The sequence below is a fragment of the Pempheris klunzingeri genome, chromosome 12 (genome assembly GCF_042242105.1).
Source record: "Pempheris klunzingeri isolate RE-2024b chromosome 12, fPemKlu1.hap1, whole genome shotgun sequence".
NCBI classification, from domain to species: Eukaryota; Metazoa; Chordata; class Actinopteri; order Acropomatiformes; family Pempheridae; genus Pempheris; species Pempheris klunzingeri.
Window position 1 is genome coordinate 6,511,010 of NC_092023.1, and position 25,243 is coordinate 6,536,252.

Below are 25,243 nucleotides of genomic sequence, written 5' to 3' on the forward strand. Positions count from 1 at the left end.
CCCAACTTGCTCCGGACGCATCGCTTCTGTGTGTGAATGTGTGTGACAGAACAGAAAATGGAACTTGGAGATCATCATTGGAACAATCTGATGTCAATATTGTACTCTGGTTGTTCATTGGTGAGGGAGGACGTCCACCCGGAGCCCTTTAAAGAGCTCTGTGTCTTCCCTTGGGGATCATTTACCACTTCAAGTGTTTTGGCCTATAATGTAACGTAAACCTACAACCACAGTAAGTCTTTTTTAAAAGTCTTCAGCTTGTTTAAACTGTTTCAGTGTAGTCGTTTCGAGAAAACTTTCAAGAAGTCAAGATGGCAGTGAAAATAATAAAAATATGGATTTATTCATGTGGTGTCGTGGGTAACTGTAGTGGATCACAACATATTGGGTACGGAATTAATCTGCAAATGCTCTGGTTCAAAACAAGACCAAAGTTTTCCACAAATGTAAATTTTTTGCCACAACAAAGGCCACAACTGTGGCTTGTGCTTGTATACTTGGAGGGCACAACGGACTGACTGAGATGCACTCGTGAGGGCACACTGTAGCAGGACTCCGGCACTTTGACCGTATGCTGACATCCAACCCCATATGGCCGCATTTGGCAGTGATTACCACTTTTATAGCGAAAGTTATTACTTTGGCACGGTCTGAATTTGCAGTGAGAGGCTGTTTGAATGCTGCAGGGAGAAAGACTTTTCTTCCCGTCTGTTTTTGTCTTGTTCTGCTTATCAACACATTTGGGTGCTGCCGTTATAAATGGCATGTTTTAAGTGTTTCCACTGATATACCTGACTGCCTGAACGATGTTGGCGTACAATATGATACTAATCATTGTCCATTTTCGCTGCAACTAGCCAGGCTAAGCCGACTAGCATGTTACATCTAATAGAAAGCAACTGGTGCACTAATAAAACTTCATATCATATCACATCATATCATATCAGATCCCGATATCGCAAAATTTGATATGCCGTTACATCCCCGGTTTTACTCCTAAATCGGCTCAACAATAATCAAACTTGGCAAAAACAGCAGTAGTTGTAGTCAGAGCAATTAGCATGCACTTAGCAACTGACAGTTTAAGAGAGACAGTAAAAGGAAAAGGAGATAAAGGGGCGCAGAACAGTTCTAGAGGAGTAAAAATGTAAAACTGTCAACAATGAATACAAATAAAAAGTCATAATATAATTTTTTCTACTGTCCTAAACTAATAAGTTAAGTTCTTAGGTTTGATGTATCTGCACACTATTCTACCCTGAGGGGGGAGCTCTGTACAGACTTCATGGTCACACTGTAATTAATACCTGTTGGTTCCACTTAACAATGCCACATGTGGTGTAGAATAGACAATATCTGTCTTATTATTTCTAAGACTAAACATAAGACCAAAGGTTTGCAAAGTCGTGATGGCGATTCTTACTGACCCAGACCACATCACTAAATCAATAAACCCTGCACTTTTGGTTTGTAACTGCCAGAGACACAACAATGTGTCGTCTGCAATGCAGTCAAATGTGGAAGCAGGAGCAAAACCATTATTCTCTTCAGTGACTGATTACAAACCTATGTTCCTGTCTATTCGTCCATAGTTTGGGGATTGTAACATTTAAGCTTTAAATGTCCCCAAGAAGCTATTTAAATGGAAGGGACACACACATAGGGTGACACTCCCACTTGTGTTCATTAAAGACTGGGTTTTCATGTGCAATCTTCTCCTAAATGTTAATTTCTGTTCATAATTTCGTGAATCTCTCTGTAAAATATCTGATCCTAAATGACCCAAGTTCAAATATATGATGTATCTCTTAAGCCCTGACTGCAGAGATAACTGGTTAAAGATGTAATGGCACGGTGCGATCAGGAAATTGCTCCAACAGGTCATAGAGCAATACCAAAATATTAATTGAAACATTACACCTATTTGACTCTCACTTACCTTTATATTCATATCATGACCCTGATACCATACATGCCATGTATGATCGTAGTTGTGAGTCTACCATCTGGGTATTAGGTCAAAGAACATAAAGGCGTAGCAGATGGAAACAAGATTGTTTGAATAAAGAAATAAAATGTTTCAGATAAAATATGAAAGCTCTGCTCCTCTTTCTATCGTCACACTAGCTTAGAGTCGAGGAATGTGCATGTAAACAAGTGAATGACACCTTCTCATTTCACACTGAGTCACAACTTGGCTCCGTGTGAACTTGACTACTTGGCAGGTCAACATCACACTGTACAATAATTTGGATTCTGCCTGTTACATTAGCGCAGCCTCATGATACGTCTGTCTGTTAAGTGTTCCCATGGATCAAGTATATGACAGACCTTTATGACTCTGCGTATCGACTTTAATTTCACTTTTATTATGGAAAAATGGTGTCTTGAGGATTAGTGCGCTCACCTACAATACAGATAAGATAGAAAAATGTACAAATTTACAATGTTACAGCAGCGGTGGGTAATAATAAAAGAATAAAAAAATAAGAGCAGAGCCAATTCCAGCTGACATTGGGTCAAAGGTGGGGTACACCCTGGACTGGCTGCCAGTCAATCCCAGGGCAAATGAGAATATATTACTTATTATGATTAAGTTTACACTTAGTTACCAAACTGTCTTTCAGTCATTATTGTGTGTGTCCTGAGGCAGACAGTGCAGCCAAACAGTTTCCCTCAGCAGCGTGTTTCCCCTCCTCTGATGGAAGCTCCCTGCTAATGAGTGAAAACAAGTCGCTGCAATGCTTTTTCATGAAGTAGAGCTGCATGTTTTGGGGCGCTTGGTTGAGAGAAAGGAGAAAAGTTTGGGTTTGCACCATGTTGCTCCCCCTTGCCTCGCTGGGTGCTCTGTGACGTCACGCGGGACCTCCCACACGCGGAAAAAGCCTCACTTTGTGCCTGCTGCCCGCGCGGAGAGGGAGAGAGAGAGAGAGGGAGGGAGAGAGAGAGGGAGAGAGGGAGAGAGAGTGCGCATGGCTTCAGTCTCCACTGAGCTCCTTGCGGCGCTCCACATTTAACAGAGTGCAATGTTTGGTGTGTTTGTGCCATGCTAAAGAGTTCCGTTTAGGCGGAAGGACTACATCCTAACGTTGTCAGTGTCATTTTTATTTTTATTTTTTCTTACCTCTCTGACGTTTTTACATCGGAGCTTAATAGGCATTGATCCCAGGTAATGTCGTGGCACGGACTTTCCTGTAAACCTGTCCTTCCTCCGTGGAGTTGGAGACAAACCTTTTCTACCTCCTGCATGCGCTTTCATGGTTTTAATCCTCTTCTGTATCCTCTTTTATCTGTCACTGATATTGTTATTGATCCAAAAAACCAAAACAAAAAACAAAAAAATGGAATATCGTCTTAAAGTAATTAATAGAGTGGGAATAAAAATAATAATCAGAAGTTTATCCTCATGGAGAGCTCCAAAACAGACAGAGCGTATGCAAAACGTGGTTTAAGAATTAAAACTATAGGTCAGATTTGAAGCTCTGCAAATGTGAAAGTTGTTTAATTGTGTGTTGTTTTTTTTTTAAATTTCATTTTATGATGGCTTCACACTTTTATATAAATATGTAGATCAGGACTGTAAGTCGGCCCAGCGTGTAGCTCACAGTAATCCTGCTAAGTCCAACACGAGATGTAAACAGTTGTATTTGCACGCGGAGAGTGATTCATAAACATGCCAGTGTTGTGAAATATACGGGGATATTAAAACTTTCTATTTAAATATCATGAATTATGGTCGCAAAAATGTGTTCCCATTTAAGAGGAATGCCGAGTATTTTGGTGTCTGGTGCAGAAGCCCATTCGTCACACGGACAATAAAGAGGGTTTTCGCCTGACAGTGAAAATTTATGGTTGCCCTTCTTTGCCCTAATAACTCACATATTGTGTCACGGACTGACAGCCCTTGCAGAAAACAGCAAGCCTGTTATCAATCACACATCTTTGCATATTGTGAAACACCCCCCCCACCCCACACCCCCCTCTTCTCGTTTCTGCCAGACAAAAAACATTTGAAGGAATAATGCTGCGCTCATTTTGACTTTTTTTTCTTTTTTTTGGTTGTTGTTGTTGTTACCCCCTTCTTACAAACTCTCACATTAAATTAAGCAAACTGTTGGCCTGTTTTGGTGCTCCGGGTTATTTCTATCAAACACACTCTTCAGAATATTGACTTATGTATTCATTGGGAAGACAATAACGATTTGTATTTTATTTATTGATACACAGTTTTCACACACACCAGAACAGGCCTTTAAGATGAAGCCAAGCTGTTAGCAGAAAAATGGATTTTTTTTTCCTTCTTTAGCAGCACTCAGTTTTATTTCTACATTTTTTGCAACAGATTCTACTTTTCAGCATGAGAATAAACTTGTTTGTTTTATTGTGTTTTACTCACTTCAGCCTACTTTTCGTCCTTAATTGCACTTGTGGCAGATTATGAACTCAAATACATTGTGTATTTCATTTATACAGACTATAAGATAGAATTTTTCTCACCAAAAAAAAAAAAAAAACAACATATTTTGCCCCCTGACTGTCCACTCCAGGTTTTCATGCTCTCCAAGTTGACCTGTCAAGCAGATTACCACAGAAAGAGATTAATGGCAGAGGCGGGTTGCAATAATAATCGTTTTGTTTGATGTGACAACTTTGATAGGCGTTGATTTACTTACAAACTGATAGGCTTTTAATTGAGCGCCTCCATCCCGATTGAGATGAAAGGAGAACCGCATTGAAAAGCTGCCCGACTGCCCCGGAGCCTCAATACTGATTAGCCATCTCAGCGGTGAATAGTTCAAGGCATTTTAAACTTCTTTTCTCAGCGGCCTGACAGACCATTTCTCTTCTTTTCTTTCTCCCCGTCCGCTTTTCTACCTCTTCAAGAAAATAAATCATTTTCATTGTATGTAAATAAAATCGAGCTGACATCAATATAAAATGTCTGGATTTCTTTTTTTGTTCCCCGTCTTTGTTATTCCTGTCGCAGATGACAGTGTGCCCGGGGCACATGACAGGTTTTAACAGCACAATAGCAGACGCGTTTAGCCAAAATGGACAGGGTTCTGTTTTTTTTTTTTTTTCAGACAGCGTGGTTGTGGCACATTATCATTTTTGAATGAATGTTTACTTTTGCAGTTAAACTAACTTATTTGGGGAGGAGATGTAACATTAGATGTAGTTAATCATGAAAATAGAAAATTATAATTCACCCCTTTTAACTTTCCATTTTGTTAATCGTGTTGTTTATGTTATTTATTAGATGTTTCTTTTTTCTCATGTTAACCTTTTTTTCCCCCCCATTAAAACGGCTTCTTGTCAACGCCATTATACCAAAAGCACTTTAGCACCCTAAAGGACTAACAGTTACTGCAAAGCGTGTGAGCTGTCTGCGAGTTATTAAAGTTTCATCATGTGTGTGCCACCTCCGAGGTGTCTGATGAAGAACTCCAAAAGTTGCACACTTTGTTGTTGGAGAGAGTGTGGCTCACTTCGTGCAGCCTGTTCCCGCACCCTGTCTGGACCGGGGATGTGGGCTGTTGTCGGTGCATCTAAAAAATTAAATCTTAACTCGAGAATCGATTTATTTTCCTCTGAAAACTTGGTGTCTCTTACAGAATGTCTCTCTCTCCCCATTTGTTCTTTTCCCGCAGTCACACTGGCATGTAATCAGCCACAATAGCTGACATAAATCAAGCGGTGGATTGACAGCGTCTGACAAATAACTGATTGATTGCGGTGGAGCAGAATTGACACTTGACGGAGGGGTGGAGATAGAAATAGAAGGGCGGTGTATATTATACTGAAAACATGTGACATTCACATCCCTCCATCACTACATTGGTCTATTCCTGTCAACGCTTGTCTGTTTAGGGAATTCAAGCTGAAGTGGTTGGTTTTATGTTTGCCAGGCGAAGAAACACCGTCCCATAGGTGGACGTGCGTAACGCGCGCACACTTTGTGCGTCTCTCGGGTTACAGGCAGAGAATAGCAAATAAAACTCGCGCTGAGATACAGACAGAGATCTGAATGACACATTTCCCACTCACATGGGTCACGAACGAGCATCCTCGTAGCGACTTTGGAGGTGATCAGGCCGTGAAAAGGTCGCTAATGTCAGTCAGTTTCCGCAGAAACCAGGAGCAGATCATGCCATCATACCTCACGTTCCTTTAACACCACACTGAGATGACAATCAGCGTGTTACTAATGATAAAAAACGTGATTTAAATATCCCCAAAGCACAAGGTGAATAAACAGAGCGTCCATGTGCAGACATATTTCACAATGGGGTGAAAAACTGCAAATAAAGTGAATAAATCATGTTTCAAAGTATTAAAACTGTCCGGATTGTTCGTGTGTTGTACTGTTCACACTCCAGTCTGCGTCCACAGAACTCGTAGCCCCATTTAAAAAAAAAAACACTGTAAGCGTTCGCGGCAACCAAAACATTGCAGCCTGTCTCCTCCCCCGAGCTGTCGAAATAGAGGCGCTTACAAAGAGGAGAACGTCACATCCCCTTGACCCTCCAATCACCTCAGGGTCCCATTTGATTGGAAGGCGGCAAAGGCTTTAATCTCGGACTAATTCAGCTGCTTTTGAAGTGAAAATTTCTACCAGTTCGTACTTCGGGAGTACAGAGCGAGGACCTGCACACAGACTGCACTCAAGGCGCAGCGCTCATGGTGCAAGACGCAGCCGCGGATCTGCGATAACCTCGCACTCTCCTTCCAGCCGCCGCGCCTTCGCTCCTTTATTACCAGGATTACCTATTATTGAACCGTTTTACGATTCCGTTTTTTCACCCCCCCACCTCCCCACCACCACCACCACCACCACCACCACCCCCAGAGATTGGCTCGATGCTTTTTTGATTTTCTTAATGAATCTGACGAAAGCATCGCCGTTTCATTTCCTGACAATTGGGACATGATCACGTCGCCCTCGGCTTCTGCCCTGAAAAATAGTGATATTCGTGTAGCCTGGGAAAGCAGCAGTTCTCGGAATAGCAGCTCAGCGAGCATCAGCAAGCCTTTTCTCCACTCCGCACCTCCGAGTGATCCACTACGGCAAGCGAACCGACTTCCTATCAAGGTTGTGAAAATGCTCACCGCACGGTCGGGACACATTTTGCACCCGGAGTATCTGCAGCCTTTGCCTTCTACCCCGGTCAGTCCTATAGAGGTAAGAGGAAGATATTTAATACTCGGAGTCTGTGTTATCACGGTGTTAGTTCGTTTAGCCTATTTATTGGTGCTTCGTGTGACAGTGTTTTGGGAACCTACTGCTGTCCCGTATGACTATATCCTGTCCAACTGTGAGTCCGCTGCTTTAAACAGCTACTTTTAATATAAACCTCATAATTTCTCTCTAATAATCAACACGATTGTAGTTTTGTTCACTTAAGAGCCGTGCGTAGTTAATACTCATACATTTCCGTTTGGACATGTTTGCGCATATTCCCATGAAAGGGCTTCCACTCAGGCTGTGCACGTTGTAATCCTGTAAAAACAGTGGATGTGCGTCTTTGTAGCATTTATCAACATATATTTAATCTTTTTTTTGCAGCTAGATGCCAAGAAAAGTCCGTTGGCTCTGCTGGCGCAGACCTGCTCTCAGATCGGCAAACCGGATCCGCCACCCTCCTCCAAATTATCCTCCGTAACATCAAATGGATCTAGTGAGAAGGAATCTAAATCCGGTCCTTTGAAAATGAGTGACATCGGTGTGGATGACAAATCTAGCTTCAAACCTTATTCTAAACCTTCAGACAAGAAGGACTCGTCTTCGGGCGTCTCAGGCGGAGAGAAGTCTGGTTTCCGAGTGCCGAGCGCCACCTGCCAGCCGTTTACGCCGCGGACAGGCAGCCCCCACTCCAGCACTTCAGCCTCCCCTATGCCATCAGAGGGGAAATGTGGGGACAGGGATGACAAGAAAGAGTCTGATTGTAACAAAAATGGCACTACGGACGGTTCTGGCACCACTAGCCACAGCAGGATAAGCGTGAGTTGTGGTGGAATTAATGTCGAGGTCAACCAACACCAGGAGACGACGCCTGGCACTAAAACCTCCTCCTCGGAGTCCCCATCTGTAACTTCTGTATCCTCCGCATCCGTTCTCGGGTCAGGACTTGTGGCGCCGGTTTCTCCTTACAAACCGGGGCAGACAGTTTTCCCTTTGCCTCCTGCTGGTATGACCTACCCGGGTAGCTTGGCGGGGGCCTATGCTGGTTACCCTCAACACTTCCTGCCCCACGGAGGGAGCTTGGTAAACGCACAGCTGGCTAGTTCACTGGGCTGCAGTAAGGCTGGATCCAGCCCTTTGGCTGGGGCTTCTCCACCGTCCATCATGTCAGCCAGCCTGTGCAGAGACCCTTACTGCCTCAGTTACCATTGTGCCAGTCACTTAGCGGGCGCAGCCAGTGCCTCCTGCACGCACGAGTCTGCAGCTGCAGCGGCCGCTAACGCCCTCAAATCCAGCTACCCACTAATGTACCCGACACACCCCATCCATGGCGTTCATTCCTCCCCGCCATCATTTAGCGGACACCCCCTGTACCCCTACGGTTTCATGCTCCCCAACGACCCTCTGCCCCACGTTTGTAACTGGGTGTCGGCAAATGGACCGTGCGACAAGCGTTTCTCCAGCTCAGAAGAGCTCCTGAACCACCTGAGGACACACACAGCTTTTACTGGGGCGGAGAAGTTGATATCCGGTTACCCCGGGTCTTCATCACTGGCCAGCGCTGCAGCAGCGGCCATGGCCTGCCATATGCACATGCCACCTTCAGGAGCCCCCGGGAGCCCCGGAACTTTGGCTCTAAGGAGCCCGCATCACGCGTTAGGACTCAGCACCCGCTACCATCCGTACTCCAAAAGCCCCCTGCCAACCCCCGGTGCCCCCGTCCCAGTCCCGGCTGCCACCGGCCCTTATTACTCCCCTTATGCACTGTACGGTCAGAGACTCACCACAGCATCAGCGCTTGGATACCAGTGAGGGACAAAAAAAAAAAAAAAGACTTTGAAAAGTTTATAGTACTAAGAATGCAAATATAAAAGACTTTTATATTAACAGCGCTAAACTTATGGGCGGGATCCGTGGACTTCAACTGTATTTATTTATATGTCGGCTTAAAAGCAGGCGATGATAGCTGCAAATGGAAAATATTTGAGCAACTCAAAAAGTGCATTATGTTGAACTCTATAGGTAAAGTGAAAAACACACACACACACACACACACACACACACACATGTTAGAGTACTAATTAAAGTAGGGGTCTTCATTTCGATGTTAATTTGAAATTGCTATGATTGTATTTGTTCTTATTTAATGTCTCATTGAGAAGAAAATAATTTACATGCATGTTTGTTTCTTAAATTTCAGAAATTGTCCACATTTTAAATTGCCGTTATTTTTCAGGTGTACACCTTGGAAAGAGAATTGGTATTTTTTTGTATGTATTCTGGAAAAAATAAGAAACAATTCTGTTCCAAATCTCCGTGTGCCTCATTTTCTGAAGTATTTACATTATTCAGTTTGAAATAACAGTCATGTTTCTGTTTTACCGGCAGTTTTTTTTTTTTTTTTTTTTTTTAAAAAAGGTGTGTTAAATGAATGGAGGTGAAGGACACCTCATCTGATAATTCCTGCGATGTAGTTCTACAGTTTACAGGCTTGTCACACTTTGGAAAAACTATTCATTGCTTTCTCATCAGAAGTCACTTTGACTATTTGCTAATATAATGTGCACCTTTCCTTCTTTCTTCCTTCCTTCCTTCTTTCTTTCTTTCCTTCTTTCTTTCTTTCTATGATATTATTTAAAATGCCAAATTACTGAGAAGCTTTAAACGTTTACTTTTGTCAGAGCACACGTGTTATAAAGTTTTAATTAAATGCAACCTGAATGAGAGTGGGAATTGGTTGTGTGTGAGTGTGAAAGTGTGTGTGTGTGTGTGTGTTTACAGAATTCAACGGGCTTTATAAAGTGAATTTCTATGCGAGAATTTAGTTTGCTGGTGGATGAATTTTGTCAAAAACTTGTTTTAGAAGGGTCTTTTTTTTTTTTCCAGGTGTTGTCGACTTACCTGCTGCTTGACCTGCTTACAGAGTAACATTTGTGAAATACGCCAGACAGAAAACAAAACAAAACAAAAAAAAAATGCTGGACCAGCTGAATTTTCTTTGGTTTTTAAAACCACGAGCACAACAATGTATTTTACGTGCAAAATTAAAATATCCACACACAAAAAAAAAAACAAAATCAGTTTGACGACCTTAAGACGCAGACGGACGGTGACTTGGATCATTCTAAAAGCCAGCAGCTTTGGGGTTGATTGCACTAGAAATTTGACAAGAGGGTGTTTGATTGTCTTTTTTTTTTTCTTATTTATGCTAAAGCTGTGGGCTGAGAGCTACACTGATGCTCCACCAGGGTGAGAGCACGACGTGGAGGCCATCACCTGGTTTATACATGACATCCATGGGTTCTGGGTTATTTTGATTGGATGAACATTGCCGGGATGCTTATTATTATTATTATTATTTAATTTGCATTTGATAATCCCACCCACCTGTAAATCTAATGTACACAGCACTAAATTTGTTATTAAAAAAAGTCTGACTTGTGCAAAGTTGTGGGATTTTCATGCGGATGCAGACACTCACAAGTCCTGGTTTGATGGTTTGAAAGATCAGGCGCATATTGAAATCTTATTTCTATTTTATTTATTTTTTTGAAATTACAAATAACATCCCACACGAATAATTTAAATGTGTCAATGATGCTGTTTTTTTTTTTGGTTTATTTACCTTGCACAGATTACGGTACTGAATATGTTGATTTTCCTCATGACATTCATGAGCAAAATCAGCTGCATGTCTCTAATACGTGTTTTAATATGTAGGAAACTACAAATCGGTGCATGGGTAGATAACTGAGCCACAATTAATTCGCCATAGAGTTTGGCTTTTAATATAGATGCCAATAAAAAAAGGGGGGGCTATTTTTTCTCTTAATAATGAACTGCAAACAACATCAACTGTGTGTCTCAGCTCTTTTGGACACCCTGTTGACCCAGCTGTGTCACACTTATTATTTATTTAGAATACCTCCTCAGCTATGCTCTCCCTTGTCTATCTCACAGCGGTTAGTCAGACGAAACAAACTCCTCTCGTCGTGTGTTTCAGGCCCACACGCGTCCTAAACTGATGTAATGACGGTGAAAGGGAGCAATTTCCATTTCTACCCACATCATGGTGGCTGTGCTCGGAGGGTCCCGGTGGAAGGCAATTTATCATGTGCCCCTCCCCCTGGCCCTGTCACCGGAGGAACAGGCAGGCACATGTGTGCATGAATTACCAACCCTCCCACCTACCCAGCCCTCCCTCCCTCCCCTCTCTCACTGTGCAGATTTGACACAGAGGAGAGAGAACATGGGGGATTAGAGACAGAGTATTAAAGTGCATATTCACTTTGTCCATCAAGGCCTAACAGTGCTTAGGTGTGCACCGCACCACAGCATAGTGGCAAATTTAAGAGATTTAATCATTTAAATAGAATAATAATATTAATAAAAAAAATACTTTGGTGATTGGAACTTACAAACCTGCTTGATAGGAATTTTATGGATTCAACAGGGATCTTATTAACCAAGTGAATCATCTGATGGGGGTCTTGAGGGGACACGGGTCTGTGATCTTTAGTTTAAGGGGGGTGTATTCCCTAATCTGGCCCTGTAAACATTAACAGTCATAGGTCAGGGGGTTTTTACACGGATGAGGATTGGTCAGGATTTGAAACAGCAAACACAGCATGGTGCAGCAGCAGTAGCAACTTTACAGTATAATTAAAGTGGTTTAGGGAGGTGACACTTAAAAGGTCATTTAAAGAGGTTGTCGGTCTTACAAAGACATTAAGTTACGGATCTATTTAAGATTCTAAAGAGAAACTTTCCATTCCTAAATGTAGACGGCTGTGTGTTTCATGGCCTCACAGTTACGCTCCTGTCTGCTTTACCTAATGGAGGGTCTGAAAAATGCGCAGCCATGTTAGCGGCTACCTGCAGTCAAACGCACAAAACAAGACAACACACACACAAAACACAGTCACCAGACCGTTTCAGAAATGTAGAAGGTGTGAAAAACCGCCACTCACGGAAAATGTCCCAGTGCTTCGTCAGATGTGTGGTCAAGACCTAAAGCAGCCATTTTAGATTCTTGGGACATACTTGCATCCTCAGAAAAAGAGAGACACCGCAGGAAACCTTGCAGGACATCTGGCAAAGGAGGTGGTGTGGGGGGGGGGGAGCCCAGGACGTGACTCACACACCTAACCCCATATTCAACCCTACTGAATTACCACCACTAAAGCTGTCATTAGTGGGTGTGTGGCACAATATAAAGACATGCCGTCGTCTGCAGTGGCAAGTCTATAGTTTGGGTAACAGCTGTGTCAATAAGGGGAAGCTGCTATAATGTTCAACCCCATGCCAGACATAAGTCAAAGAGCGATTATTATCTTTTATGTATGTGTGTGTGTTTTATCAGGCTGCAATTCCAATATACAAGCACCTAGTGATGGGAAAAAGAGACGTATCAATAATGGCTTTGTTTGCGCCGTTTATGGCCACTTGATATTTCTTACATGCAGTTACGTTTTACAAGTATAGATTGCTACTTTTCAAATTATACATCTACTTATATACCACAGAGAATGGCCTTTTGTTAGCATCCCCGCCGTCCTGTGTGGCTACTACTTTACATTGCATGTATCTACCCAACTACGTCTTTGCGCTCCAATTGTAGTAAAAAGGTGTCATCTTAGCGGGAACATTATCTCACTGTGTGATTTATGGTGATACGGGCTGTTGAGGTGTCCGCAGCTTTGCGATTGTAGTAATCAAGCCATAAAATGAGCAGCATGAAACAAAGCAGGGACTCGTTGGTCGTAACCAGATCCACTGCTCTGGGAAAATCTGTGCTAAATCTGCCTATTATCCAGGAGATTAAAAAAAAAAAAAAAAAAAAAAAAATCAACATTGTTGTTGGTCACATGTTATATCCATCAACGCTAAAGCACCTTTTCACGACAGAGTGATCCTAGAATGCCGTCTCCAACTGAGAGCAGCACTAGTGGTAATTTAGTTCTCAAAATCTATGCCAAGGCAGACAGAAATCCCTCCCAGCTCTTCTACATGTGGTTACCCTCCTCATTGATTTACAAATGTAAAGTGCTCATCCAGGTGATGTGAGAGAAGTGGCTGTGTTGATCTATCCGTGCCACTCAGATCTCTAACCAGCGAGACACTTTCTTGTGCTTAGACAGCCTAAATGAGGTCATTTCTGTCTGCTTTGGGATCCACTGTGCACTGGGGTGTTTTAGTGTCCAGATAATTTGCCCATTTTCTGATTCTGACAACGAATATTTTATGGAAATGCACTCTTATTCCAGGCACCTTAATGGAGTATGTTGGAGTAGTATGCGAGCTGATGAGGTTGTTGTCTGTCACTGATAAATGTAAAAAGCAGAGGAAATGTCAGGGATGGGCTCAGTTCCAAAGGGCGTTTTTGCCTTCATTTGAAATCAGCAGTGGCTTAGCTCCGTATCTTCAAGGCGTTCAGGCACACAATCACAAGGTTATTCTAATTGTTCGAAGCTGTGTGAATACAATATAGGACTTCTAACGGCATCTGTCTTTGTGTGTAGCCACCCAGTGGACTATCAAAGACAGAGTCATCCTGCTTAATTTGAGATAAAGGCATTTGCTCTCCAAGTTTTTTTTTTTTTTTTTGACAGGTTGAGGTTTCAGTCTACCACATAATTGCTGTCTTCTGCTGTTCTCTCCCTTCTATGAGTAAATCCTGATGGTGTGTCACTGGCCTTACATGACAGTATGAGTACATGATGTCATTTCTATGGGTGTGGGCCACCAATTACCATGACTCACATGCTTACTAACTACACAAACCAAGCTCTTCTGTCGTATTGGGTGAAGATATAATGACTGGTCAATACTCTTTAATTTGTTATCTTTTCTAGGAAACTTACACTTTAATAACCAAGTAAGTTTTTCATGTTACTGGATGACTGTGTGTAGGTGAGGCCTACATTTGAGGTTGCTGTATTATGCACATGGTCATCATATATTATGCATAACAAACAGAAGCCTCCTAAAACTGGTTTATCTTTGACTATTATGTTTGGTTTTCTATGTCTTTCAGCCCCAAAAGCTCTTATTGGCATTTATGGCAAATACATATGTGACACAGTAGCACTAGATGGTTGGTAGTTACATTGACATCCATGACTGGTGTCCAATTTTTTTCACCAAGTAATAAGTAATGAGTACTGAAATTATGCAAAAATACAAACTAAATGCTGAATGTCAACATATTTTATAAACTTTATATTAGTTTTCTTTATTTTTGTTGAGTGTCAATAGACAAGATGTGAAAAACATGCCATATTCCATCTGACTGCATAAACTTACGGACATGCAGTAAAACTTGATCAATTACACAAGACTGATAATTGATGAGTAAAATAGGTTTCGAAATAAATCGTGATCACTTGCACGTGATAGTATAATTACCATATGGAAATTAAATAAAGCAAATTATAATGAACAGAGAATTGCTATGTGGAACAAACTATAGATAACTTATAAGGAATCAATAATACAGACATGGTTGCAAGTAAGATGTGAAACAAGTCTGTATGCACCACTTCACGTGTTGAAGGAACTGTTAGGCTATAACATATTAAAACTATTTCATTTGAGCTGGCACCAAAGGGCAGGACTTGTCACTCACAACCTAAGCAGAAACTACACAAACACTTTAAAAACACAGGCCCTACGCAGCCTTGCTAAACTCTCAAGATCTGTGGATACTAGTACAATACTGGTTAGCTTGGGGACGTGGTGTCTGGGCTGTACATGAAAGCTACTTGAAGTTACGCTGTGAAGGTTTCATTGTAGACAAATGCTGATTTCTGCATGTTGTAGACACTTGCTACACTGAACGTTATGATTTCTCCCCAAACACTAAATTTCTTATGCTGCTGTTGCAGAGGCACCATGGTGGTGCTAGGTGCATTTTTTTGATCGAGGGTTTTTCCAGTGTGAATAACATCGTAGACACCGTTCACTCCACCAGCTGTACATAACAGTGCTGTTTAGCCACAACACGCATTAGCCTCGAGGAAGGGTGTGACTATGAGGCTTTATGACTGTTTCTTTAAAGTCATGCGAGTCATCGTTGTTTGATCCACCTACACATAAGCACAGGCTAATGGCTGAATCCAGAGAGCTCAGGCACATTCTCAGAGGGATCTTCAAAGATTATCACAAACTCAGGTGGGCGCTGATTGAGTCAAATCAAAGGAAAGTGGATACAACCAAAAGTTACATTACAAAATATTTTTGGCTTGCATAGGATGTCAGTGGTGTGGGGTGGCTAACTTCCCATGTCCTCCTATATTCTCAAAATGTCATATTTTTAAGTTACAAATGGAAACATTTTGTCATCTCACACACTGTTTGCCATTTGTCTGCGCAAGTGAGCTAGATGATACCAATTTAGCCAAAAAATAAAATAACAGTTAAACCCATTATGAATAATGTTTTGAGAGTTATGCTGCCCTACTTGAGCCTGATGGGTCCTGACAAAGTATAAATGAATACGGAAATCCCAAAGAAACCGAACCTAAAGTGATTAACACGATTAACACAGTGTGGCTTCAGTACACAACCAATTATCACTATCAAATCATCACAAACAAGAGCCATTCTTACGTCAAAGGTTTCTGCTGTGATGGTTGTCAGCCAAGGTTTGCATATTTTCTAGCTAACACCTCCCTCTCTCAGATAGCAAACATCTGTGCTTCTGTTGGCAGATTTGGTTTATTTAGAATATGACTAGATTTAGCCACATAATGTAATTCTAAAAACTAATATTAAAACTTTCACTCACCAAGGGAGTCCTGTGGTAATGTGTGGTTAATGAAAAACAGTTAATAAGGGAGCACACACAGTTGCCTTTGTGTTTGCCTCCATGTCCCACCTCAGCAGCTGTTTTTTTGGGGAAACAGAATCAGTCACGAACCTGTAAAGAAACATATGGGCACATTAATAGTTCTCTGTATAGTGGTGATACTCCATAGGATCATTATCCAATTTAGGGAACCACTGAAGACCCAGAACTTTCTGTTTTTACAGAAAAAGAAATAGGAAGTGCACACTCCCCTATGATATTCTCCAGAGTTTCCTGGTCGGAGCCAAGTGTGAAAAACAGCAATATATAACACTTATGTGATTTATGAGAGCTATATTTATCACGTTGATATAAACTATTCAACTATTACCAGCCTCCACATTACTCCGGCAATTCATTCATGTCAGTGGACCAAACAAAACCTCCCCCCTTCACCGCCAACCCCCAGACCAAACCACTTCCCTCTGCCCGTGCCCATGACTTTCAATAGAGACTTCTCCAAGGAAATAAGAGGAGAGGGGGACATTTCTCAACTCATCCGCATGCAATAAGTGATGATGCTGCGATGTATCACACATTGATCTGAGGCATTTGGGGGAGCTGAGCGTATTAAGAAGGGAGCGCAGTAGACTAATGGGCCTGACTGGGAGACAAATTGGGCCAGACGTACAGCAACACAGCCCCAGGAAATATGGGGGCTCGCATCACTTTTATTGCTTTAATGCATTTTAGTGTTAACTGAGAAATTGAACCTCAAATTACCTACAATCCATTTGTTTTTTTCCCTTTTTTGTTGTCCTCTGCCCTGCAGAAGGTGTAGTGAAAACATTATAGGTGGCTGTTTGCTGAACAGGCAAGTTTCTCTGTTTTCCTGTTGAAATAAGATGCACATTGATAATAGTAGGATGTAATATTGCGCAAAAAGTTTAAGACTAAGAACATCAAGAAAGGCTCCTTCCAGATAATATGATTATAGGGACATTATGTCATACGGAAAAGGAAAAATGTTACAGATTAAACAATATAACCTCTGCATATTTTTTTTTTTTAGGTGAGTGCATTTACGAGAAAAGAAACAAGAAAAAGAGAACAATAATGCAAAGTAGCTATAAATCATGTTTTAATCTAGTTGGAGTTCCAATTAGTGATCTCATGTTTTACTTAGAGGCTAACTGATCTTGTCATTAAAGCGTGCTGCTCCGCAATGTTTACAGATGGTGCTCAGTATAAAGTAAATCACGTTGTTGTGGGCACACACCTGAGCCCCATGCTGAGGGGCCTCAAATTGGTGACAACACTGTGTGTGGAAAAATCTCCCTGTAAGACAGTCATCTACATCTGTCCAAAGGTACAATATCCTCTGACAGATAAAGGAGACCTGTGCCGTCTATTTTCATTTCCTGTGGCTTGTCAAACAGATATTCAGAGTCAGACAGACGGTCCATCCCGACTGCATACCACATGGTACGGTGTCTGCTTGCGAGACATTACCTCTGTTATCCGAGGCGGTGGACATAGTGACTTTGATGGGAGCAAAGCTGTTGCAATGGCGTGACATTTTGATATTTGATAATGATATTTTAAATATTTGATTTGAGTGGTTGTTACTGACTGCGGAGAATGCACTCAAAATGACAAGCTAAAGGCTAAATATCACTTGGTAGTTACACAACTGTCACTGTCTTCTCTGTCTTCTATATGACTTGAAGTTATGGAGCTTTTTCAAAACCAAGAGTGTGGTGACAGACATACACTGGACTGCTCCCCCCTGTAGACACACATCACACGAGTAAGCTGGAGGTCACACGCCATACAGGAGCTTGCAGGAGTGTCTCTGTTAATGAGAAGGCGTGTAATTGTTCATTTTCTTTGAGATGAACACTGGGAAATGCAAGCTATCAACCTTTAAAGCCAAATTATGAGTGAAGAAGCCCGTGCAACTTAGACATAGCCTCCACACAGAGCGCACACCCAAGAAGTCAATCAAAAAATAAACAGATGAAATCTACAGAAAATTTGAAGATAGAAAAACTGTCACAAGGATGATTCTCACCACAAAGAAACCAGAAAAGACAAGTGAAGGGATCTTTTTCAAACCTAGGTAAATAAGAGGAATCAGGCGTTGAACATCCAGGTAATAACTGATGTTAGGACTTGGCATTTGCTCTGACATGCATTTGAGACAGGAACATTAAAAGATATCCACCATTTGACAGGTATCACAGCTCCCCCAGGCAAGAAGGATTCTCATTTTGATGAGAGTGTCAGTCACAGTGAAGCCTGTCGACAAGCCAGATCTCAAGCACTGACGTTCAGGAATAACTCTTGCCTCAAAAATTACAAATGGAATATTTGAATAGCTGTGTGAAGGAAGACTGATTATGGAAAACTACAAACTGTTTAGTTTTGGGCTGTTGAGGCTTTAGCGTACACAAATTTAAGCACATCTTTCCTCACATAACCATTAATGCCACAAAATGTTTCAAGTCACTATTCTGTTCATCATACGCTTCAGTCGGAACATAGTTTTCCGTTTACGACGCACTGGAGAGCTTTTCTGCTTGCCTCATTCTTTGAGATTACAATGCGGAAAAGCATTGATTTGAAACATAACATAAGCTTCCAGTGTACTCAGTGGCAGAGTGCAATTGTACAAATTCCCAAAATGGATCATTCATAATCAACTTCAATAAATTAGTTGTGACTGAAGTTGACAGGGCTGTGGAGAGATGGCGGACGACACAGGGTTTTAAATGCCACGCTCAGCGCCAAGTGTGAATAGTCGCTCTGTATGCATTTTTCACTCCGGCATGTGCCATGTTCAGTATATGACACTCACACTGATTTACTACCCTCTCCCAGCTAAATAATTTACAGGGATATGGCTCTCTGTGCTTTTAATGGTTGTTGTATAGACCTGCTTGCCTTTAAAATGTTCCACAGGCAAGCAGCCATATGCCTGGATGGATGGGAGACCTCTCAGCACTGATTAATAAGCTGCTCAGTACTTCAGTGCAAACAGGGTGTCATGAAACACTGCATAACCAGAAGCAGCCAAGGTGCAGCTGAATGTGTTGTGTGCTTTGTACGCATTTGTGAATAGACCTCAGTCCAGAGCTCCGCAGGTAACATGACTGATCTGATGTAGTGCGTATAAAATATAGATCTGTTTTAAATTTTGATGCGTGATTTACCCTCAGTGTTCACATGGGAGCCCTATTATGAAACATGAATGGGTCTGTTTTTCGGCAAATGTTTGTGTTTGGGTGTCTAAATGCTTGTTCAAAGAAACACACCGTCGGCTCTTTGTGGGAGGCCAGTCTATTGGTCTGCAAACAAAGCCAAAGAATATTATTCATTCCTATGTTATTCATACTTCATTTCATGGGTGCCGCCAATCAAAAGGTATTGTTCTTTTAAATATTATTCTCTCTGTTAATGTTTAATGTCTCTGGCAGTTCATTGAATTTTGAGCATATTCTTTTGGAAAAGGAGACTTGATATGCAAAGCATTAATCATCCATGTGTTGACTTTATAGCACCTGTTGATTATGCTGTCTGATAATAATTGAGCCACCCATTCTTCTGACGAGTGCACACTTGTTCAACTAACATTTGCTAACGGCATTCATTTCATTTACCTTTGGGCCAGTGGTTTGTTTAAGAGTAGGTTCTAGGGATTTATAGGGTGCTAGAGAAGAAATGATCACATTTCCCACGTGTATCAGGACGACCACTGTAGCACACTGACTACAGACATTTATACAGTTCAGTATCACACACAGCGGCAGCAAAGGTTTCACCCTATGGGAGTCAAGTCGCACTGGCTGGTCAACGGCCTTATGTGTTTGTCCAGGGTTCTCTGACACGAAACTGTTGCGAACCACCGCTTCAGACAGACAAAACTGCAGGGAGGCAGCCAGCATTTTCCAGTTCAGAGCTCAACACAGCCCAGCATGGTTTCGACAGGTTGAGTGCCTGCATGCTTTCACTCTGAAACGATAGAACAATATCCCCTTGTTCCTGGCGAAAAAGAAAAAGAATCAGTGTGACAGCTGTGAACAAATATGAAGCTGATGGGGAAGTCAACCATGTGAGATGCAAAATGCTTTTTTTCCCCCTCAAATCTTGTGAACTTCGAAGCTGTAATTGCTAATTTGATGCGTGAGCTGTGTGATACACTGTCTCATGGTAAAGTGCTCCGCTGTCTGTCAGTGTGTCGGTTAGGAGTTTGAGATGATCGCGTTTGAGGACGGAAACTACTACCACGCATCGTACTGACTTCATTGTACGCATCTTTTCAGTTATGTAGACAACCAGAAAACTGTTTTTAATGAATAATTATCATTACAACAGTCTGCCATCCTTTTAATCATTTATGGATCACTTCTGCATGGGCACAGTCAGTAATAGGGAAACAAACTCTTTATTGCTGTCCATAATGTCAACATATAGTAATTGTGCATGTAAAGTTTTTTCTTAACTATGATTAATTGGAATTAATTTCCTCTGTGTCTTATCGTGCAAAAAAGATGCAAACTTCCTGGCAATTCTCTTCATTTTGTTCTGTGTTCACAGTCTCCTCACAAACACACGCACAATGTCAGGTTTTTAATAAGCACTCACAGGGATATGTCTCTCCAGTCCTATCTTTCCTGATTACTTTCTAGTTCCACTACAGACATCTCTTTGACTCTATTTGGCTGAAATTCACATTAAATTCCAAGTAAAAGCTGCAGCTTTTCTACACATCGCAGAGGCAGCACACAGTTGTCCCTGTATTTTCTCTGTGCTATTTAGTGGTTCATCCGTCTCATCTGTTCAGCTAAATGTGCTTGTTGAAAACCACCAAAGCCTGGGCTCTACTACATATTTAATTTCTGTACACACTGTATACTGTGAGCTTTTAGCTGTACTGGTAGCTGAGTCTCTTTGGAGTGAAACCTGGCTCTTGGCCACAAAAAGTCCATCGTTTGAGTATCACATGGTTAGTGGTGTTTCCTACGGCTATATTTATGTACTCTAACTGTATCCCCTTTCATTGAAACCCTAACCAGTGGGTGATTTGTCTCCATAAGAGAGTGCCATTTACAAGCAGCCATGCTGGGGTGGGACACCAACCAGAGGACTTGTTAATAGCACACATCCACTTCTCACCAGATGCTGTCCAGAACAAACCAACATATACTGAGAGAGATGTCGAGAGCAATTTTTCTTGAATGCTGGACTACAGTGTTAAACTTTTAAGGAGTTTTAATGCAATTTGCACGTTTTCTTTTCCTTTCTTCATCTGATGCCTTCACACAGCAAACCAGAAAGTTTTGGCTACTTGTAATCATTTAGTAGTCAAAAGACAAACAAGAGAATTAAACAGTGTGATCACCTTTTTGTCAGCAAATAATATGTGAGAAAGACAATAGATAATGTTTTAAACCTTTTGGTGCAGATGAATAATCAGCCAACCAAGATCCCTTTATACTTTTCTATGATTCAAACGTTTATGAAATCAAACTATATTGCTTTCATCAGGAATTTGATTTATAATAGCACATAATGTGTTTTCAATATATTCTTTATATGCACTTTATCTTTTCATATATCAATATAATAAAAAACTCAAGACGGTCTATTGGTCTTCTGACCATCCTGACCTGCTGGTCTCTAAGTATCACTCTGCTGTGCCAAACACATTAAATTTTAAGTCCAAGAAATCTAACTTTGTGCTTCAGCCAAACATCCCTGGGTTTTAAAGACACTGGCCCAAGAGTGCTGACCTCACTGTTTACTTAAAGTCAAATGTCCAAAGTATTTTCCTGTCAGCTATAAGAACAGTAAAGGCACAGATGACTTTTGACTTTGTAATTTTGAACTGCTGTTATTTTATTTGTTTGTATTCCATACTTCCATATCTATTTCATTACCATACTTATGTTTCACATCTTCTGCAGTACTGATATTTATATCTTAATGGTATTACCTTCTTTTAATTGACTATCTTGTAAAGGTTGATATTGTATATTTTTATATATCATTTCTATCTCTTGATGACTCTGACAGTAAAAGCTCACTTGAATCACTGAGTCACTGAGCAGCAAAATAAACAACCCTACAGTCATGAATACTTTCAGTGATTACATTTGGCTTTGTGATCAGTGTTGTAACCTACAGCTGCACGACATGTTTATTGATGTATACAAAGTGAGGTAGCAGGAGTTTACATCTGACATCTGATAGCAATTCAATCTTGATTTTTCTTACTCCTACTGTTTGAGTTCTCCGTCATTCTTTACTCTATTTGTCACATATTGATCAGCTTGCTGAGATTTTAGTCCACATCTAGTAGCAATATTAATTTATATTACTCAGTGTGAGCATGTTTTGTTACCTTTGCCCTCAGTGGATGAGTTCCCGGCCCATTAAGATATGATGGTCCATTTTCTCACATATGTGGGACACATACTGTAAATTGGAAGCTTTTTAGATTCACCAAGGCCACTGAGGGCAATCTTAGATAGACACTATACATGCCACTCTTAACTGCTTGGATCAATTTTGAAAGTCTCTCTCCCTTGATGTAATTGCCCTCCATTTCATAAAAAAAAATGATTTATTGAAAATCAGATTTCAGGTTATGGGCCCTGATGACAGCAAAAGAAAAATGCAGAATTTACTGTCTGCTTTTACAGCGGGATTTCAGAAGTAATTGTTGCGGGACATGACGGTGAGTTAGCAGTTATAAACCTGTCCTCCATATAAATTACCTAATCAGGAGATCCCAGTGGTTATATAAATTGAGCCACTCATTCGTCTTCAATGGTCTGTGTGTGCATATAAAACCACAACGACCATCATATACTTCACAGGAAAGGGGGTGGCCGTTGCTGTTTACAGAGTTAGGGGGAAATGGATGACTTTTTGCATGCCCAATCAACTGTGAAATGTCCATTTAATCATCCCTAGAAACCCCCCTGGTTTATTTGTGCTGCAGCAGAGATTTACATTTCCAAACATCCCCCATATTAATCATTACTTCATCACGCCCTCCAACTGACAAGAAGCATAAACCACCTCAGTGTACTGCCCTGTCGACTAATGTGTGTATGTTTCTGTCAAGGAGCATGTGTGTATGAGCATTTGTGTGTATGCGAGCACTTTGAATGTGTGTGTGTGTGTGTGTGTATTTGGGTGGGTATGGTGTGAGGGAAAAAAAAAAAAATCTGCCCTTTGATTCACTCACCATTCACTGTGTCCAGCAGAAATATTGAGTTTTAGTGGCATGATTGCATTTTTTTGTCCACTGAGAGTTTTGAAACCCAACTTTTCAGGCCGGGGGGAAGCCAAATGGGAGTCACTCACGTGTACTTTTTCTTCTCAAGAGGAAATCAGAATGATTGATGTTATTTTTCAGGAAACAACATCAAAGAAAAAATGAATGAAGTGAAAATGTCACATGCTATCGTGTTTTTTTTTTTTTTTTTTAAAGCGTGAGCTGGCTTTAAAAATAGTGAGCATTCAGTTTGACTTTTGGATGAGACGTTGTGAGCTTTAACAAAGTGGCAGTAGAAAAAAAAAAAAAACACACCATCCTGGTCTGTCCACTGCATAAGACAGGTTGAGTGATTTACACATACAGTACTGCAGCAGGAGTATCTTGGCAGAGCTTCTCTACCTGCCGTTATAATGAAATTCAGGACATTTCACCATCAACAATGAATCCTTCATAAAAGAGTGAAGTATGAGTTTATCACCCAGGATGAGAAGCATGTTACATTTGCCACTTTAAACAAGATGAATGGGTCACTCAGCCATTTACATTCTCATACATTTTTATGACTCTGCCATGAAGTGAATTTGATCTATTGGTAACAAGATAAATGATGGGCATAAAGCTTTGGCAGTTCTGACTTTAAACAATCTTTCATTTGGTGCCAGTCTTTTACTTTTACATGACGCACTGTCTATCTTCACAACCTTGTGCCCAAATAGTTGAAGAGTAAGGAGGAAATGGCAGCCTTCTTTTTTTCCTTACAAACGTCCGCACATCCAACACAAAGAGTTTCACTTAACACCGCGTATTCTGTGTGTTACATGTATGTGCTACTCGTGATGGGAAACAGGTTGACCTCCGCGGTGCACAAAGGGATGTTTTGTTCAACCTGGTCGATGGAGACATTCAGCCAACCATGGGAGTTCGCCGTGCAGTAGCATGAAAAGCAGCTGAAAGCTTCACTTTGCAGTTGCCAGCGCCTTTCAGAGGTTTTTTTCTTTGGAATGATACTCATGTGTGTACATTTGAGCACGGAATTTCAGTGGCACGGAAACAGAGTTGGGTCGCAGGAAATATCACCTGTCAAACAGTGATGGAGGACGTTGAATGGATCTGTCCTACAGATCAGAGTGATGGAAGAAGACATCCACTCTGCTCTCTCTCTCTCTGTGTCCTTCACCCTCTCATTCTTGTTGGCCTGCTATTTTACACATGGCATTGGCTGGTTGGATGCAACCATTGGAAATGTTTCAACGGTACAATCTGTCTCTGACTGTCACGTAGATTAACCTTTTAGCTGTGTGGACAGCAGATTAAAAATGTTGCCGTCAGTGCACTGTGGATGGATCTCATGGAGACCTCAGCACCCCTGTGTTGTAATTTGAAAGCAGCTGAGGCCCATTTAGTCACTGGTGAGCGAGGGCGTTGCAGCGCAGACAGAATGATGTATCGCTTGGTCCGGCTAAATGACAATTTTATTCCTCACCTCCACTTTCACTGCGAAATATTACAGTACACTTTTCTCCATGGCAACTTTTGATTGAACCTGATGTCACTCAAGCTATCTAGCAAGTGGGTTTGCCACTAAAACGGTGACGTCACCCCCCCAGTGCTGACAATACATACATAAAAGCAAAGACAAATGCAGTACATTTTGGCGTGTGTGCATGCATTTAACTGCGAGTCGTGTTTAAGTAAGGCTGAAGTCATCTGTTGTCATCTGGGAAGAGAAACACAAAGAACAACAGGCGTCCTTTGTTTGGGTATCTACGACGAGGCCTGTTATTCACACCCTAATGGACGACGCCATTGCCACCGGAGGCATCGCCGCTCTGAGGGAGACATGGAGAGAGGGAGAGAGAGGGAGAGAGAGGGAAAGAGCTCCATCATGGAAAAGGGAGCTCCTGTCTGCTGCAGTGGTCCGGGACAAAGCTGAGAGCTCCCAGACGCCCTGTATGATTAATGACTTATGGCCACGCTGTGT

At 41.5% G+C, this 25,243-nt stretch overlaps 1 protein-coding gene across 1 annotated transcript; it reads left to right on the forward strand.

Annotated features, from left to right (window-relative positions):
- Positions 1-6,552: 6,552 nt before the first annotated feature.
- znf503 (zinc finger protein 503) lies at positions 6,553-9,182 on the forward strand. Its single transcript, XM_070840806.1, has 2 exons — positions 6,553-7,183; positions 7,568-9,182. Exons 1-2 carry the CDS (start codon positions 6,929-6,931, stop codon positions 8,993-8,995), a joined length of 1,683 nt encoding a protein of 560 aa, XP_070696907.1. The 5' UTR covers positions 6,553-6,928; the 3' UTR covers positions 8,996-9,182.
- Positions 9,183-25,243: the final 16,061 nt, after the last annotated feature.

Coding starts and splice junctions, on each gene's coding strand:
- znf503 (XM_070840806.1), top strand. CDS start 6,929: ATGATCACGTCGCCCTCGGCTTCTGCCCTGAAAAATAGTGATATTCGT. Junction 7,184..7,567: donor CCCCGGTCAGTCCTATAGAG/GTAAGAGGAAGA, acceptor TTTTTTTTGCAG/CTAGATGCCAAGAAAAGTCC.